General features: G+C 31.4%; 2 protein-coding genes across 9 annotated transcripts in view; both read right to left on the bottom strand.

The window, feature by feature from the left end:
* Positions 1 to 19,226, bottom strand: part of LOC123673575 — a 493,067-nt gene that overhangs the window by 142,672 nt on the left and 331,169 nt on the right. The gene's annotated exons all lie outside the window — the stretch shown is intronic.
* On the bottom strand, positions 7,047 to 17,468 carry LOC123673572 (zinc finger protein 711-like). Of its 7 annotated transcripts, none has more exons than XM_045608154.1 (3): positions 17,011 to 17,468; positions 7,760 to 8,815; positions 7,047 to 7,585 (listed from the first exon to the last, which is right to left on the bottom strand). In XM_045608154.1, the coding sequence occupies exons 1-3, from the start codon at positions 17,106 to 17,108 to the stop codon at positions 7,489 to 7,491; spliced, it is 1,251 nt and encodes a 416-aa protein (XP_045464110.1). In that variant the 5' UTR covers positions 17,109 to 17,468; the 3' UTR covers positions 7,047 to 7,488. The 7 variants fall into 7 exon arrangements, with proteins under 7 accessions (XP_045464110.1, XP_045464109.1, XP_045464107.1 ...); XM_045608153.1 differs by having other exon boundaries at positions 7,047 to 7,581; positions 7,756 to 8,815; positions 17,011 to 17,467; XM_045608151.1 differs by having other exon boundaries at positions 7,047 to 8,597; positions 8,655 to 8,815; positions 17,011 to 17,463.

Genomic DNA, 19,226 nt, shown 5'->3' with positions numbered 1-19,226 from the left:
TAATCTAAAAATGTAACAAACTAGAGGGTGTTACATTCAAACCAATTGCCACTAGACAATAATTATTTTTGATAATATTGTTAATTTAACTAATGAAGAATGTTACGTGTTACTTTATGAACACACACAAAACTATTGTATTTTTGTCCACCCTGTACCAATTGGAATCAACATGATCAGCTGGAATAATCGGAAAATTGAGACAAAATGAGGGTGTTCCATTTGAAAAAAATGACGGTGACGTTATTACTCGAAAGTAATTCACCCTGTATATTAGATTATTATTTTAAAATAGACGGTAAATTAAAATCAAAAATCGACTGTTTCAGGATTATTTCTTCAAATAGTCTGTTTAGCTAAAAATGAATTTATAGCATACTTTACGGACACAGTGTATATTCGTCACAAGAAAATACTGATACGAGAACGGTGGAAGTTGACGATGACTTCGCGATATTTTTCCTGGAATAATTCCCTAGATTCTCAATTCTAAAACGAAATTTAATAAGCGCTCACGAAGTCAATTCGAGTTTACTCATACAGCAAAGTTATATTGCTACGAAGTAGACTAAATAAAATTTTAATTCTGCCCTTGTCCCCAATACAATATATCCCTCCCTATCGGCTACGAAACAAACGCCACTGTCGTCGTATGGAAGGGTTGAACAAAGATAACTCCGGGGGTTGCGAGACGACCTGTTGCTAAAGCCTTGCTCGCTCCACTTCATTCGCGTCAATTCTGTTGATATTCTGAATATAATTATCTCGATATTCGAGGGTGTCATTCGCACAGACGAAAAGATAATGAATCCACATGAAAACGAAATCGATTCATTCGAAACGTCACCGACCTACGTATACAAATGGATGTTCTTGAAATGATTCAGTATTCGAATGTCCGGAAAAAGTTTTTATCTACTCCTATTGAATTATATATTCAATATTCAACTGCTTTTGAGCAATTAATAGTATCTATTAACAAACATCGTGAGTTATAATAACTCACTACTATAACTCACTATAATAAATCGGAAAATATGGATCTGTAATTTTATACTTCTCTGAGGGGAGAAATGTCCGAGGGAATGTCACTTTAATAATTCTGACGTTTTCGAATTGAGTTGATATCTAATTATTGTGAATGTTTTGCTGAAAATGATTAATTCAGATAGTGAAGATGAAATATTATATAGGTATACATTTCCAAAAGACAAACAGCTAATGTTACCATACATAATTACTTGCCCGAAAAAATATAAAGGAGTTTGTAGCAGTAAGGTCATTAAGTCGTCGTTTACAGGGAATGTTTTTTGGTAAATTTTAATGCATTTTTATAGGCAATTATTAAGGGTTTTCAATATAGTTTTATGTCTGTACTCTGTACTGGATTCGAGCTAGCCGAAGCTAGTTCGATTGTGATTGGTGACACTGAGTTTCCATCTCTCTTGTAGTCGGGATCGAGCACATATGTTTATTTCCCGTTCCTTCTCTCTATATTCTAAGTCTGTATTTCTTTCTAGGTATTTATTGATATAGTAGTAGATAAAGTATAGTATTCAACTTGTGGTAATGGTCATAACTCACTTGATGAATTTCAGCACTCGCCTGCGGCTCGTGCTGCAAACTTCATCTGCGTGAGTTATGACCTACATTACCGCTCGTTGAATAATATACTATAATAAAATGGTGTCGGAATATTCTGCCACGGATTTTTCTGTTATCTGTCGAATTTGTGATGCATAAATCCGTTCTGTCGACCCACATTTTTCAATGCAAAAATCACTAAACGATGTTTTGGAAATATTTCATTAATTTTGATGAAAACTCAGTGAATTAAAGAAATAGTTATTTTCATTTCTAGTCCGGAAAGTTGTAATTTTTCGCACGAGATTGTCAATTGAGCAATCGGGTGCGGAAAGATCAACTTTTCTCAAGAGTTTGGAAGTTTGTGACACGAGCTTGAGAACGAGCGTTTCCGTAGAAACGACTTTTCAAAAGCCCAATTTCATTGGTTTATCAAGCGAGGTGTGGGCAAAATGGTGTGAGGAACAATATTTCTCACAGTATGAGCAATATATAGTTTTGAAATTGAGTAAGCTATGAAGAATACGCTACTTCTCATAGTAGTTGTAGGAAAACAAGCTTTTCGCGCAAGATAGGAACAATATATTTTTTATATATATATTTTTTTTCTCTGCATGCATTCAGTCAGAGTGTATTTGGAATAAGTACGCCAAGTACTTCTAAAATAAATAAATAAGTTATAAATAAGTTAATTGATGCAGAAAAAATATAACAAAAAACAGTTTCTGAAATACAATCAATTTGTGAGGTACGCATCAATAAACAAATTACAACCCACAAAAGTATATACTAGTTCAAAAATTGAGAATATTGCTTCTAGTACCTTTCTCAAGAAATTTCATTCAATAGATCCATAGCTTCCAGAATATCTTCTGGTAGCTCCTCATCTGATTAATATATCATTAACCTTGTTTTTTATAAATAATACTCGAAAAACAAATCAATAACGATGATTTTAGATTTTTTTAATTTTTGAAGGATGTCAAGTTCTCTTTGAAAATGCAATAATTTTCAAACGGAAAATTGCATTTATTATCAGTATGACATGGATGAAACTGCATAATTTGAAATATTTAAATGAAGATATGATATGATTGAGTAGATCGACAGATTTATGTTGAAGGTATTATTATTCATAAGTTAAACAATTATTTATTTTTCCGCAAAAGTGCGAGAAAGTTATACTTTCCGAATTGAAAACAATTGAACTCGTCACTTCGTGGCTCGTTTTCTAATTTAGAACTCATTGAAATGTATGCCGGAATTCAGAATATATCAACATATTTTTTTCCTTCATTTACTCACATTTTTTCCTGAAAAATACGTTTTTTTTTGCACAAACTACCCAAAATCGACATGGGGGAGAAAACTAATTATAGTGTTTAACTATTTTTCCCAAAGATGAAAACTACATTCCTTAGCTTTTTCGCTCTCAAATTTTCGAATTGAATATTTCTTAGAAGGCTCAACAAATCATACACTGAAACTAATACACAAATTTATAAATTATGGTCCCACCCTCGATGAAAAAGAAAGGAAAACGGTCTTATTTTATTTTATATCCAGGAAATATATAAAAAATAAGGATAGAGATACTTGGAAAGCTACTTTCCGAATTGGGTCTTCCAAAGATAATTCGCAAACTGTCGTAAACTCTTGTTACCAACAAATTTATTTATGAATTGAAGAGAAACAGCCTAAAGAGATTCCCAAGAGTTAAAATTGTACCCTATCCAGGTGTTACTCATAAATATGAGCATTTTTTTCACGTTCACGTTTCAAACGTTATAAAGAATACATTCAATGAATGAAATTGTTTAATGAAGGCTGAAAATCAATAGAGACGTTTTTCATCCAATGCAGTCAGCTCAAAATGGAAAAGAGTACACAGCAAAAAAATATTGTTTAGTTCTATAATAAAAAAATATAATTTATTTTCACGAAATATTCCGCTGGAGATCTTTCATTTCATATTTATTTAGAGTCAAGCGCTTAGAAGAATAAAAAAATTCAAAACATTATAGGTAGGTATGTTTCAGTAAGGGAATTCAAATGAACAATTCCTTTTTCCAAGGTGTCTCACCCTGGATTTGTCTTTGTGACTGAAATCTAGGTGGAGCAGAGAGGGTGTAGCATGCTACATTTCAAATTGAATATATTCAACTGAAGAAGATAGTTGATGAAAATTTGGGCGTACGCCAATGCGTATCTTCGTGCATGTGTACCCGATACAGTGAAACTGTGATATCATTTCTTTTCCTGTCTTCTTTGAATGTATATCGATAATTATCGCAGCGAAATTATTATAATTGTTTTCCTCTATTATATTCGTAAAACCCTCAAAAAAGAGGGTAAGTTGTATATTTTTCTTTTCGTCATTTGTATATAATTTGATTGTTGTATACGTAATATACAGGGTGTCCCGTAAAGACCACGTCAAACCGAGGGAGAATGTAGATCAAAGGATAAACCACCTGCTAACACAAAATTTCCATTATAAAAGTCTTACCGTTTTCGAGATATTTTTTTTTTTTGAAAATAATGAATTTTTGCCGCTTTCAATAGTTTTGCCCTTACGGTTGGTACAATTTTACATCTTTTTGGTTAATTTTTTCAGTAAAATATTGCAGAAGAATGATTTCAACGTTTACATTAAAAACATCCCCCGAAAATTTCAAAGGGGGGCTAAGAGAAATATTTTTATTGGAAATTTTGGTAGTGGATTATTTTGTTCACGAAATTTAGCCCATCGTAGTGGAAAAAAAATGTACCGAGCTACTGCTGCACATTACACCAATAAATTGTCTATTTTATAGTGATTTCAGAGAGGTATCACACAAGTAATTTGTTATTCGAAAAAAAAAAGATATGGCTGTTTTTATCCAAATGGGTACGTTTCTGACAAAATCAAGTTTGTCAATTCTGTTAAGAAATCTTCGATGTTGCATTACTTAGTGAACAATGGCAATTGTTTACGTGCGAAAATATTACTCGCATAATTATTCACCTCAACGAAATTCAATTTTTCCGGCAAATTTTGGAAAACATCATGCAGATCCAGATTTTTTTAATAAGATCATTTGGAGGACGAGTACATGAATCTTCACAATTTGCATAGCTGGAATATCATTAATCCACACTAGTTGAGAGAAGATAGATCACATCATCGATTCAAGATCAATTTATGGACTGGAATATTTAATGGTGCAATTTTAGGCCCGATCGAACTGCCGCCATCACTGAACGCAAACAATTATTTGGAATTTTTAACCAACCAGTTGCCCATTTTATTGGAAGATGTGCCGTAGTCTGTGGTTTCAACATGATGGATGCCCAGCACATCACGGACTCGAAGATACCGCACATTCGAATAGAACTTATCCCCACCGGTGGATTGGAAGAGAAGGTGAAATTTTGTGGCCTCCTCGTTCACCTGACCTAAATCCTATGGACTTTTATTATTGGGGCTGCTTAAAAAGAAAGTATACGCAACACCCATACGTGATAAAGCCGAATTGAGTGAACGCATCCGCAATTCGGCTTCATCACGTATGGGTGTTGCGTATACTTTGTCTTTTAGGCAGCCCCAATATTAAAAGTCCATAGGATTTAGGTCAGGTGAACGAGAAGGCCACAAAATTTCACCTTCTCTTCTAATCCACCGGTGAGGACTTAGGTCTTCATGTACCCATCCTTGAAACAGGAAGACTCGTCGCTCCAAATGATCTTATTAAAAAAATCTGGATCTGCATGATGTTTTCCAAAATTTGCCGGCAAAATTGAATTTCGTTGAGGTGAATAATTATGCGAGTAATATTTTCGCACGTGAACAATTGCCATTGTTCACTAAGTAATGCAACATCGAAGATTTCTTAACAGAATTGACAAACTTGATTTTGTCAGAAACGTACCCATTTGGATAAAAACAGCTATATCTTTTTTTTTCGAATAACAAATTACGTGTGTGATACCTCTTTGAAATCACTATAAAATAGACAAATTATTGGAGTAATGTGCAGCAGTAGCTTGGTACATTTTTTTTCCACTACGATGGGCTAAACTTCATGAACAAAATAATCCACTACCAAAATTTCCAACAAAAATATTTCTCTTAGCCCCCCTTTGAAATTTTCGGGGGATGTTCTTAATGTAAACGTTAAAATCATTCTTCAGCAATATTTAACTGAAAAAATTAACCAGAAAGATGTAAAATTGTACCAACCGTAATGGCAAAACTATTGAAAGGGGCAAAAATTCATTATTTTCGAAAAAAAAAAATATCTCGAAAACGGTGGGACTTTTATTAAAGGAATTCTGTCATAGCAGGTGGGTTATCCTTTGATCTACATTCTCCCTCGGTTTGACGTGGTCTTTACGGGACACCCTGTATACGAAAAATTTTGATATTCAATTTAATCTGACAAAGGAATCCATTCGCCATTTAAACATTCCATCGTTTTATGTGAAATGGAAGTTTTATTCATTATTTAAATATGATTTATCACAAACAATTTTAAATACTTTTGATACTATTGATGTTTAAATATACCTTCGTTTTTACTATTTTGAATTTCTGTCATAAATGAAGTAATGAATATTAACTCATTCATGAGTATTTTCACATAATTTTTATGTGGAGGATGTTTTTTGTATTATTTTCTTTCATTATATTTTGCGTTCCTTGTATTTTGAAAGAGATCTTCTCTGAAACAATCTACATATGATGATTGCCTTGATATCCCCATTTAGTTTCGTATCTCATTTGGCGGTCATTTCGTTCAACAATAAAATAAATACATGAGTATTGATAGATATTATGTAAACTCTGTTGTTGTTTCAGAAACAGAAAAGTCATTGCCTCAATTTGGCTTATCATTAATTTCTGTTCTCTGATTTTCAGTTTTTTTTTTGGGTATATTTTCTTTACTAAATTCCTGATGGGTGTTCCTGATAAACGCTGAAAGTGTGATTATTACATTGAGAGTCCTTCGTCAAAAGATAGCCCATCATTGTCAATTGTCAGCTTACAAGACGAAGTATTTACTCTCCTTACTATTGAATAACTGTCAGACCTAAGTTCTTATTAACTTCAGTGGAGGAAGATTGGCTCAGTATAGAACTAGGACTTTTACCTCTTCAGGGAAGTAATTTGTGAATTTAGAGAATTTCATTCTTTATTTTTGTACATTTATAAATTTCGGATTCACTTATATATATTTCCATTTTGTAAAATATTGTATGTCAATTTTTCTGGTACCAGATATTTTAAAGATTCAGATTGTGAAATATTTGTGAAAATATAAGAGGTGTTTGATCGACCTGAGTTTTTGTCCCTTCCATTTAGTGAATTCAGAGATCAGAATCACGACTCAAGACAAACGACTGTTCTCGGGCATTTTGAGTTGTAACAAAGAGGTTACAATGGCACTTGATCAACTCAATCAAAATCAAAAACAATATTTAAAATAGATTGTTTATTTGAAAACATTACTGCTTATGAATTAATTTTGAAGAAATTGTTGTTCACAATTTAATTGAAATAAAAATAAATAATTAAAATGGGTTCATTTAAGAATATGAATTAATTAGATAAAATATTTATTAATTAATTCTCTGCTGCAAGCGTTGATATTCACACTCTGATTGTTGAGAGGTATATCAGGTACATTTTTCGTCACGATCAAATTATTAAATTCTGAATCGTCAATATCACCAGGTACTGGAGGTAGTTCCTCATTTTCCACATGATAATTTTGTAACCAATTACAATGGATTTGTATAGGTCATATTCAAGTTGTTTTTACATTCGAATGAATAGTGCTTTTAATGCTTTTTTAGGTTTCTTTTTAAACTGAAACATTACTCGTAAAGGAGTATGAGTGTGATAATGAGTAGTTGAACATGTTAACACACATTTTCTCGTTTATTGAAGCGAATAACATTCATTTCTTTATCGACTCTTCCCTTTCCGTTCATATTCCAATGAACTGCATCTATATGCCTTTTGAGGTTCTGTCTATAAGCTGAAGCAAAATTGCACAGGTGACATCTATGTTTTAGTTCATCCAAATGAACAGCCCTTTTATGTTTTTCAAGTACTTCCTTTTGTTTAGCAGCATACTCACAAAACTCACATTTATGTTCTCGTTTATTCGAATGAACTGCAACTATATGCCTTTTGAGGTTCTGTCTATAAGCTGAAGCAAATTTGCACAGGTGACATCTATGTTTTTGTTCATCCAAATGAACAGCCTTTATATGTTTTTCAAGTAGTTCCTTTTGTTTAGCAGCATACTCACAAAACTCACATTTATGTTCTCGTTTATTCGAATGAACTCCAGCTATATGCCTTTCAATATTCTTTTTTTTAGCTGAAGAAAAGTTGCACATGTGACATTTATGTTCTCGTATAACCAAATGAACAGCCTTAATATGTTTTTCAAGGTTTGTCTTCCGGTTAGCTGCAAACTCACAAAACACACATTTATATTCTCGCTTATTCAAATGAACTGCATCTATATGCATTTTGATGTTCTTTTTATAAGCTGAAGAAAAGTTGCATAGGTGACATTTATGGTCTCGTTTATCCGAATGAAAAGCCATTATATGATTTTTGAGTTTTTCCTTCTGATTAACTGCATACTCACAAAACTCACATTTATGTTCTCGTTTATTCGAATGAACTCCAGCTATATGCCTTTCAATATTATTTTTATTAGCTGAAATATAGTTGCACAGGTGACATTTATGTTCTCGTATAACCAAATGAACAGCCTTAATATGATTTTCAAGGTTTCTCTTCCGGTTAGCTGCAAACTCACAAAACACACATTTATATTTTCGTATATTCAAATGAACCTCATTAAAATGCCGTTTTAAATTTGGCTTGTCATTTGTTCTATACTCGCATACTAGACATTCTTGTTTTTGTTCATTAAAAGGAACAGCATCCATATAATTCCTAATCTGATATTTATTAGATGAGTTATGTTCACTGCTCAAGGCTTCAATTTCTGCAACATATTCAAAAGTATTTCTCTCATTCAAACTATAATCTCCTTTCATTTCACCTGATTTATATCCATTGGACGGTCTTATTCCATTCTCATCAATGAACTGGTAAACAATATCTATGTTATCAATCTCATCGTCTTCAGTCTTTATGTCATCAGTTTTTATATCTTCAGTCTTTATATTTTCAGTATACTGCAGGTCAATTGTATGCTGGTCACTAGAATCAAAGGAGTTAGCAGGAACGATGAAATTATTAGGATGTTAGAAAAAAACACAATTTCAACATTTCCATAATTGAAAGACAGATTCATATAATCTGTAACCTGCAAATTATCACATTTGATGTTTGGGTGACATAGCATCTGAAGAGACCCAAATATTTCAAGAGGATTATTTTTGCCATCTTTCCATTCGAGAAAATTGTATAAAGATCGCACCAGATGAAGATGTGGCCCCTTATTGATTTCAAATTAATTTTGACCTTCTTTGTATTGTCCGAAGCAATGATTTTTTTGATACGCTACAAATATCTGTAATTTTTGAATATTTTGAATGGGTTGGGATAATTCGTGGGATAAAAAAATTTTGAATCACTTTTCAAAAATGATAGTATCTTTTTAAAATGTATATAAGTACCCACATATTGACAAAATTGGGGGAAAAGACGAAATCTCAACGAAGTTTGTATTTCATTTTTCCTTGAAACCTTTGGCCGATTTTAGCAATTATTTTCTTGTATTGTGGCTTGATTCTTTAAGAACAAAACTATTCAGATGCCATCTTCATTTTATCTTTTTTTGTTATATGCAGGGGTGAACAAAAAAAATTAAAAATAAGGTTTTATTCGATTTGATTCGTTTACAGACGAAAAAATTTGCGTAAACTCAAATGTTGGCTCATTTTCTCTTTTTATTTATTATTGCGTTATCTTAATTATGAGAGAAATTACAACACTGCATATGGTACCTTTGTTGAACGAGAAATTCATGTTTTGAATCGCAAAGCTCTTTAAGTTCATTTCAATTGATACACCGAACAAAAGGTGTACAGGTTTTTCACAATTATTTGACCCCCCCTTTAACTTTGGTACTGAAAGAGGTACAAAAAAAGTTTTCTACAAAAGTTTCAAGTTTCAAATGGAACACTCTGTATATTTTTTTATATTTGGCTAGCCCTTATTCCTCCGATTTCGAATATATAACATATGTTTGGTCTATTTCTCTTATTCTGAGTACCAAAGACTTTCAAATTTCAAGAACCAGCTGACAAGCTAAGTAATCAGTTTTCAAGTGGAAGGCTGCTATAATTGAAAATGTTCTTTTTCGAGTTATCTCGTTGGCAACGATATACGTTTCATACACAGAAAGAGGAAAAATTTGAAATATTTTCACTTTATGTGAAGAACAAACAAAATAAGAAGGCTACAAGGGGAGAATATATGGAGTTGAATCCAAATCATCCAATTCCAATTCATAGTGAAAAACGTATATCATATCGTTGCCAACGATATAACTCAAAAAAAAGCATTTTGAGTTATCGCAGCCTACCCCTGTGAAACTGATTACTGAGCATGCCAGGTGGTTCTTGAAAATTTAAAAACTCTGTGATACACAGAATAAGAGAGATAGAGAAACATGTGTTATATATTCGAAATCAGGGGAAAAAGAGCTAGTCGAATATGGAAAAATATACAGGGTGTTCTATTTGAAAAAATGAAGTTGCTATCAATATGTTGCCCACCCTGTATATATTTCATTTTTTGAAATCATTTTAAAAAATACAAGTCTTTTTCGTGATACTTTTGTACAAACCATTTTTCTGTACCTCTTTAAGTTACAAAGTTAAAGGGGGGGTCAAATTATGGTGAAAATAACGGTACATGTTTTTCACCATAATTTGACCCCCCTTTAACTTTGGTACTGAAAGAGGTACAAAAAAAAGTTTTCTACAAAAGTTTCACGAAATCGACAAGTGTTCTTTAAAATGATTTGACAAAATGAAATATATACAGGGTTGGCAACATATTGATTGCAACATCATTTTTTCAAATGGAACCATCTGTATATTTTTTCATATTTAGCTAGCTTTTATTTCCCCAATTTCGAATATATAATATATGTTTGGCCTATCTTTCTTATTCTGAGTACCACAGACTTTCAAATTTTATTAACCACCTGGCAAGCTCAGTAATAAGTTTTCAATTGGTAACTTGAAATGCCTTTTTTTTGAGTTATCTCGTTGGCTACGATAATAAAATAAAGAACAATAAAAATGAGAAAGCTACAAGGAGAGAATATTTGGAGTTGCATCGAAATCATCCAAGACCAAATGAAAACACATTTAAATACTAACAACCATGTAAGAGACCTAAAAAATTACTGGTACTCAGAATAAGAGAGATAGGCCAAACATATGTAATATATTAGAATTCGGGGGAATAAGAGCTAGTCATATACAGAAAAATATACAGTGTGTTCCATTTGAAAAAATGAAGTTGCAATCAATATGTTGCAAACCCTGTATATATTTCGTTTTGTGTAATCATTTTGAAAAAATCTAGTCGATTTCGTGAAACTTCTGTAGAAAACATTTTTTTGCTTTTTTTTCCGTAACAAAGTTAAAGGGGAGGGGGCAATAGTGAAAACCCGGTACATAAATTCCATGAAAAAGTTAATTGTATTGATGAATTCAGATATCACTGTTTAGAGTTCTGAAATAAATGTTTCAAAGAAAATATAAAGTCATTCATCATATTGATGAATTGTTCTCATTGAATCAAGGAACAACTTCCATTAAACCAATGGAATGTTCATTAATACAATGTTAGGTTCATTATACGATCCATTATACTTTGTATGAATAATGTATTAATGTTCATCGCAGTTGTGAGAAGTAGTTAATGTACGACTTAATACAACTAAAGAACAAAATTCTTCTATCCAATTAATATTTTTTCGAAACAACGAAACAACAGTCGACATCAATTTCAGAGTGATTTAAACAATGAATAGGAGTATATGTTGGAGAATGAAATTTCATTATATTGATGAAAAAGAACATGGTATCAATGACAATTGATTATTGTCATTCTTTATTCCAATGAATACATTTTTTTCATTGTAAAAACGTATTTATTGTATTGAAGATAACAGTATTCGTAAATACTCCCGTCTGTCAACAATGCACTCTACATTTTTTTTGTTCACCTCTCTATATAATAATAATAATATATTAATAATAATTTATGTATATGCATTCGAAAAATTCACAGAAGGAAAAACACTTTATAAATATATGCTGGAACAGAGCTAAAAGAAAAAAAAAAAAAAGTCAAAATTATTAGTTTACCATAAACATCTGAAAGGCCATCCCGGTGAATCACCCTGTATAACAACAATCAAGTAGCTAAGGACTTCGAACAATTATGTTCCTGGGGAATCAAATAATTGCTGAAAACCGACCGTAGAGTTCAAGAGAAAATGTACAACAAACTTCGTTGACACATTTATATTGAAGGGCCTCTTCTTCATTCAAATACTATGGTAATACATATATAACAAAAAAAAATGTCGGGTTCATTCAAATGCCTTACCCTTGAAATATTTTAAAGGTTTGTTGTACAAAACAGAGATAAATACTCACTCATAGTCAAATGATATCCTATCATCATCTTGTTCCATTTCTTATTATTCAGTCTTAACTCTTCTGTTGTGAATACTTATATATTTTTCTGGATACATATGGAGAATAGACCCTCGAATGTGTTACATGAAATTGGCAGCTACGTTGCCAAATCGAAAAATAAATCAGGTATTTGAAGTAGTTTATAGAAAATAAAAATATTTCACCAGTTCCCGCTATCGGTCACGACAGTTATAATATCAAGTTACCTCTATATCTTTGAATATTTATTCTGGTTCTGAATACGACTGATACTGCTGCAACTAAATTCATCCTAGAAGCCAAGATGTTTATAGGAATATTCTGACAGAACTCTTCAAATTGAATGGTTATAAGAACGTATATACGTATATAATTTTCTGAAGTAAAATGTTATTATAGACCTTTTTTTAAATGAGATAAAGTATTTACTTATATATAGTTCCATTTTGTAAAATATTGTATGTCAAGTTTTCAGGTACCAGATATTTCAAAAATCCAGATTGTGAAATATTTGTGAAAATATAAGAGGTGTTTGATCGACCTGGGTTTTGTCCCTTCCATTTGGTGAATTCAGAGATCTGATTCACGACTCAAACAAACGACTGCTCTCGGGCATTTTGAGTTGTAACAAAGAGGTTACAATGGCACTTGATCAACTCAATCAAAATCAAAAACAATATTTAAAATAGATTGTTTATTTAAGAACATTACTGCTCATGAATTAATTTCGAAGAAATTGTTGTTCACAATTTAATTAAAATAAAAATAAATAATTAAAATGGGTTCATTCAAGAATGTGAATTATGAATTAATTTTATGAAATAACTGTTAATTAATTCTCTGCTGCAAGCGTTGATATTCACACTCTGATTGTTGAGAGGTACATCAGGTACATTTTTCGTCACGATCAAATTATTAAATTCTGAATCGTCAATATCACCAGGTACTGGAGGTAGTTCCTCATTTTCAACATGACGATTTTGTTACCAACTACAGTGAACTTATACAGGTTAAATTCAAGTTTTTTTACATTAGAATTACATAATGCTTTTTTAGGTTTCTTTTTTAACTGAAGCATAGTCGTAAGCGAGTATGAGTGTGATAATGAGTATTTAAAAATGTTAACAGATATTTTCTCGTTTATTGAAGCCAATAACATTCATTTCTTCATCGACTCCTCCCTTTCCGTTCATATTCAAATGAACTGCATCTATATGCCTTTTAATGCTCTGTTTACAAGTTGAAGCAAAGTTGCACATGTGACATCTCTGTTCTCGTTTATCCAAATGAACAGCCTTTATATGGTTTTTAAGTACTTCTTTTTGTTTAGCAGCATACTCACAAAACTCACATTTATGTTCTCGTTTATTCGAGTGAACTCCAGCTATATGCCTTTCAAGATTATTTTTATGAGCTGAAAAATAGTTGCACAGGGGACATTTATGTTCTCGTATAAGCAAATGAACAAACTTAATATGATTTTCAAGGTGGCCCTTCTGGTTAGCTGCAAACTCACAAAACACACATTTATATTCTCGTTTATTCGAATGAACTGCAACTATATGCCTTTTGAGGTTGTATCTATAAGCTGAAGCAAAGTTGCACAGGTGACATCTAAGTTTTTGTTTATTCAAATGAACAGCCTTTATATGTTTTTGTTTGGACAAATGAATAGCCTTAATATGTTTTTCAAGGTTTCCCTTCTGATAAGTTTCAAACTCACAAAACACACATTTATATTCTCGTTTATTCAAATGAACTGCATCTATATGCATTTTGATGTTCTTTTTATAAGCTGAAGAAAAGTTGCACAGGTGACATTTATGGTCTCGTTTATCCGAATGAACACCCATTATATGAAGTTTGAGGGTTTCCTTCCGATTAACTGCATACTCACAAAACTCACATTTATATTTTCGTATATTCAAATGAACCTCATCAAAATGCCGTTTTAAATGTGTCTTGCAATTTGTTCTATACTCGCATACTAGACATTCTTGTTTTTGTTCATTCAAAGGAACAGCATCCATATAATTCCTAATCTGATATTTATTAGATGACTTATGTTCACTGCTCAAGGCTTCAATTTCTGCAACATATTCAAAAGTATTACTTAATTGAAACTATAATCTCCTTTCATTTCACCTGATTCATATCCATTGGATGGTCTTATTCCATTCTCATCAATGAACTGGTAAACAATATCTATTTTATCAATTCTAACGTCTTCAGTCTTCATATCTCCAATTTTTATATCTTCAGTCTTTATATTTTCAGTATACTGCTCGTCAATTGTATGCTGGTCACTAGAATCAAAGGAGTTAGCAGGAACGATGAAATTATTAGGATGTTAGAAGAGAACACAATTTCAACATTTCCGTAATTGAAAGACAGATTCATATAATCTGTAACCTGCAAATTATCACATTTGATGTTTGGGTGACATAGCATCTGAAGAGACCCAATTATTTCAAGAGGATTATTTTTGCCATCTTTCCATTCAAGAAAATTGTATAAATATCGTACCAGATGAAGATATGAACCCTTATTGATTTCAATTTAATTTTGACCTTTTTTGTATTGTCCGAAGCAATGATTTTTTCGAAACCCTACAAAAATCTGTATTTTTGAATATTTTGAATCAGTTGGGATTAATCGTGATATAAAAAATAATGAATCACTATTCAAAAATGGTATGATAGTATTTCTTAAAAATTATATAAGTACCCACATATTGACAAAATTGGGGGAAAAGACAAAATCTCAACGAAATTTGTATTTCATTTTCCCTTGAACCCTTTGGCCGATTTAAGCAATTATTTCCTTGAATTGTGGCTTCTTTAAGAACAAAACCATTCAGATGCCATCTTCATTACATTCTTTTTTGTTATATGCAGGGGTGAAAAAAAAAATTAAAAATAAGGTTTTATTCGAAGTGATTCGTTTACAGACGAAAAAATTTACGTGAACTCAAATGTTGGCTCATTTTCTCTTTTTATTTATTATTGCGATATCTTAATTATGAGAGAAATTACAACATTGCATATGGTACCTTTTTCGAACGAGAAATTCATGTTTTGAATCGCAAAGCTCTTTGAATTCATTTCAAATGATACACCGAACTAAAAGTGTACGGGTTTTTCACCATAATTTGGCCCCCTCTTTAACTTTGTTACTGAAACAGGTACAAAAAAAAATTTTTTACAAAAGTTTCACGAAATCGACTAGTGTTTTTAAAATGATTTGACAAAATGAAATATATACAGGGTGGGCAACATATTGATTGCAACTTCATTTTCTCAAATGGAACACTGTGTATATTTTTTTATATTTGGCTACTCATTATATTCGATTTCGAATATATAACATAAGTTTGGCCTATCTTTCTTATTCTGAGTACCTCAGACTTTCAAATTTTATGAACCACCTGGCAAGCTCAGTAATCAGTTTTCAATTGGTAACTTGAAATGGTTTTTTTTGAGTTATCTCGTTGGCTACGATATTTTGACATACGTTTGTCATTGAATCAAACTATTCATCAAATGTGCACTACACAGAAGCGGAAAAATTTGAAAGATTTCAACTTTAAGTGGGAACAATAAAAATGAGAAAGCTACAAGGAGAGAATATATGGAGTTGCATCCAAATCATCCAATTCCAAATGAAAACACATTTATTAATACTAACAACCGTGTAAGAGACTCAAAAAATTACTGAGCTGGTCAGGTGGTTCCTCGGGTGGTTCTTAATATTTGAAACTGTGTGGTACTCAGAATAAGAGAGATAGGCCAAACATATGTTATATATTCTAAATCGGGGGAATAGGAGCTAGTCAAATATTGAAAAACATACAGGATGTTCCATTTGAAAAAATGAAGTTGCAATCAAAATGTTGCTCACACTGTATATATTTCATTTTGTCAAATCATTTTAATAATGTAATAATGTTCATCGTAGTTGTGCGAAGTAGTTAATGTACGACTTTCTACATCTTAAGAACAAAGTTCTTCTATCCAATTAATATTTCTTCGAAACAACGAACAGTCGACATCAAATTTTCAGTGTGATTTGAACAATGAATAGGGGTATATGTTGAAGAATGAATTTTCGGTATATTGATGAAAAAGAACATGGTATCAATGAAATCAAATTGATAATTGTCATTCTTTGATACAATGAATACATTTTTTTTAAGTGTAAAAACGTATTCATTGTATTATAGATAAGAGTATTGGTAAATACTCCCGTCTGTCAACAATGCACTCTACATTTTTTTTCACCTCTCTATAAAATAATAATAATAATGATATATGTTTATTCATTCGAAAAATTAACAGGAGGAAATACACTTATTAAATATATGCTGGAATAAAACTGAAAGAAAAAATAAAAGAAAAAAAGTCAAAATTATTATTAGTTTACCATAAACTTCTAAAAGGCCATCCCGGTAAATCACCCTGTATAACAACAAACAAGTAGCTGAGGATTTCAAACAATTATGTTCCTGGGATCAAATAATTCCTGAAAATCGACCGGAGAGTTCAAGAGAAACTGAACTACAAACTTCGTTGACTTTTTTTTTGTTTTTCCGTTATTTCCGTTCTCCTAATTTTGCCAGTGTTGTATCATAGTATAAAGAACTATACTATGCATAGACATATATAACAAAAAAAATGTCGGGTTCATTCAAATTCCTTACTCTTGAAATATTTTAAAGGTTTGTTGTACAAAACAGAGATAAATACTCACTCATAGTCAAATGATATCATATCATTATCTTGTCCCATTTCTTCTAATTCAGTCTTAACTCTTCTGTTGTGAATACTCATATATTTTTTTGGGTACATATGGAGAGAAGACCCTCGAATCTGTTACATGAAATTGGCAGCTACGTTGCCAAGTCGAATAATAAATCAGGTATTTGAAGTAGTTCATAGAAAATAGAAATATTTCACCAGTTATCGCTATGGGTCACGACAGCTTTAATATCAGGTTACCTATATCTTTGAATATTTATTCTGATATGAATACGACTGTTACTGCTACAACTAAATTCATCCTAGAAGCCAATATGTTTATAGAAATACTCTGACAGAACTCTTCAAATTGAATGGTTGTAAGGACGTATATACGTAGATAGTATAAGAAATGATACGTATATAATTTTTTTTTCAAACGTACAATAACAACGTCTTTTCTCGACTGACAGGATCATCGAAAAGTTCTACTTTTCCTCCGCCGGAGGGAAAAGTCGTTGCTAAGGAAATGATTAATTGGTTACTAAGGACAAGAATGAATAATTCTAATTCAAACGTCATTTTTATCGACACATATGCTTGATTGTTTGAAATTAATATTTTGTATTTGCTCTTTCTCAAAAGAATATATATTGACCAAAGTTATATCGTACAATTGATTAATGTTGCATTATGAAAATTGAAATCATATAGTAATGGACGGTTAGAATTATGTTCAAAAGTTGATGGCTCAATGTGGTCAAATTTGTGGAAGAGAAAACCCATTCGTTGTATTGTTGTATAGGTACTCAACCGATAACATAATATTGATTTTCGAAATCGAATTATTCGAAATGACAACCTTTATTAAAATCTTTGTCAAGAAAATATATTCCAAAAAAATCTGAGGTTTTATAATTTGAAGACATAGAAAAGTTTTTGAATTCCTCGATGTCAAGATATGTATATCATCCTCAATATTATCACATCTTATCTTTTTATCTTATCTGAATTTTGGCAGGACATGATCATAATTTCGGGACGAAATTGCAGATAATATTAATTATCAGATATTCTGGTGCATTCAGAAGAATCGAGTTGAGCAGTATAACAATAAATAATTATCTACCTCTCACCTGCTTAATAAAGGAGAAAATATAATATCCTTGAAATGACATGGAGGATGGAAGAGCTCTTCTGTTGCTGAAAGTTATGTAGAACTGCAGCACAGAAAAAACTGGATATTGCTAAAATTTTGGCTACCTATATTCTTGCATCGAGTAGTCAAATTTTGAACGTTCCCATTATAAATACAATTGACAAAGGTACTACAAACGTAACCACTTTATACCTGGATTATCATTCAATGCAGGGATATATTATGCATTATAATGTAACAATCAAAGTTTTCAATAATTGTACTTTCAAAAATATGGACTGAGAGTTCATTCAATCTTCAAATTATTATAGAATGAATAGAATATATCAAAACAAATCTCATTTATTTTCATAAAATCACATATTAGCACAATTGCAGTATTTCTTCTTTAGTAATCAAAAATATAAGTGTATTAATTTTGTTGATGAGAATTATAATTCTCTCAATCATTTATTCTGAACAGTAATGATATATCTGCTAAAATTGTTAGGTTAGTTATGTTACAATATATTTCATCAATGCTTTACGATAACTTATCCGTGAAGAAAACATTGTAAACAATATTTTTCATCAAGAATATTTCTAGTTATTTCAATCCTTTTGGATACCCAATGCAATTATTAAATATATAAATACTTATGTGTGGATTGTACATAATAGTATTTTCGAATCTTTTCACCCTAGAGAGTTCAACAATTCTGCAAAATAAATGTAAATAGTAGCCATACGAGATGTTATAATTTTGCTTGATTCTACCTTCCATTTTATGAAACAACTTCTTCTATACTATTAGATAAGTTCGAGATAACACAGGATCTACTTGATATATTTCTATTTAGGAAAGTTCCAGGAATGTCGATATTACTAGGTGTAGAGTAGATATTGTAGGTATTTGTTATTGTTCACGACTTGACTTCTGAGCAGAAATGAAAATAAACGATGAAGTGACAGATAAATCCGTGACGGCTGACGGGAGAGTTCGTAGTACCAACACCAAAATTTTTTCAAATCACCATATAGGGCAGGTATATATATATATATATATATATATATATATATATATATATATA

The sequence above is a fragment of the Harmonia axyridis genome, chromosome 2 (genome assembly GCF_914767665.1).
Source record: "Harmonia axyridis chromosome 2, icHarAxyr1.1, whole genome shotgun sequence".
In the NCBI taxonomy this organism is placed as follows: Eukaryota; Metazoa; Arthropoda; class Insecta; order Coleoptera; family Coccinellidae; genus Harmonia; species Harmonia axyridis.
Note: the sequence above shows the minus strand (reverse complement) of the source record. Positions and strands in the feature narration are given on the sequence as shown.

Excerpts from the sequence above, each read along its gene's own strand:
- LOC123673572 (XM_045608150.1), bottom strand. The coding sequence starts at position 17,108 with ATGTACCCAAAAAAATATATGAGTATTCACAACAGAAGAGTTAAGACT. Across the intron at positions 8,816-17,010 it reads ATGATATCATTTGACTATGA|TGACCAGCATACAATTGACC; the intron begins GTGAGTATTTAT and ends CTTTGATTCTAG.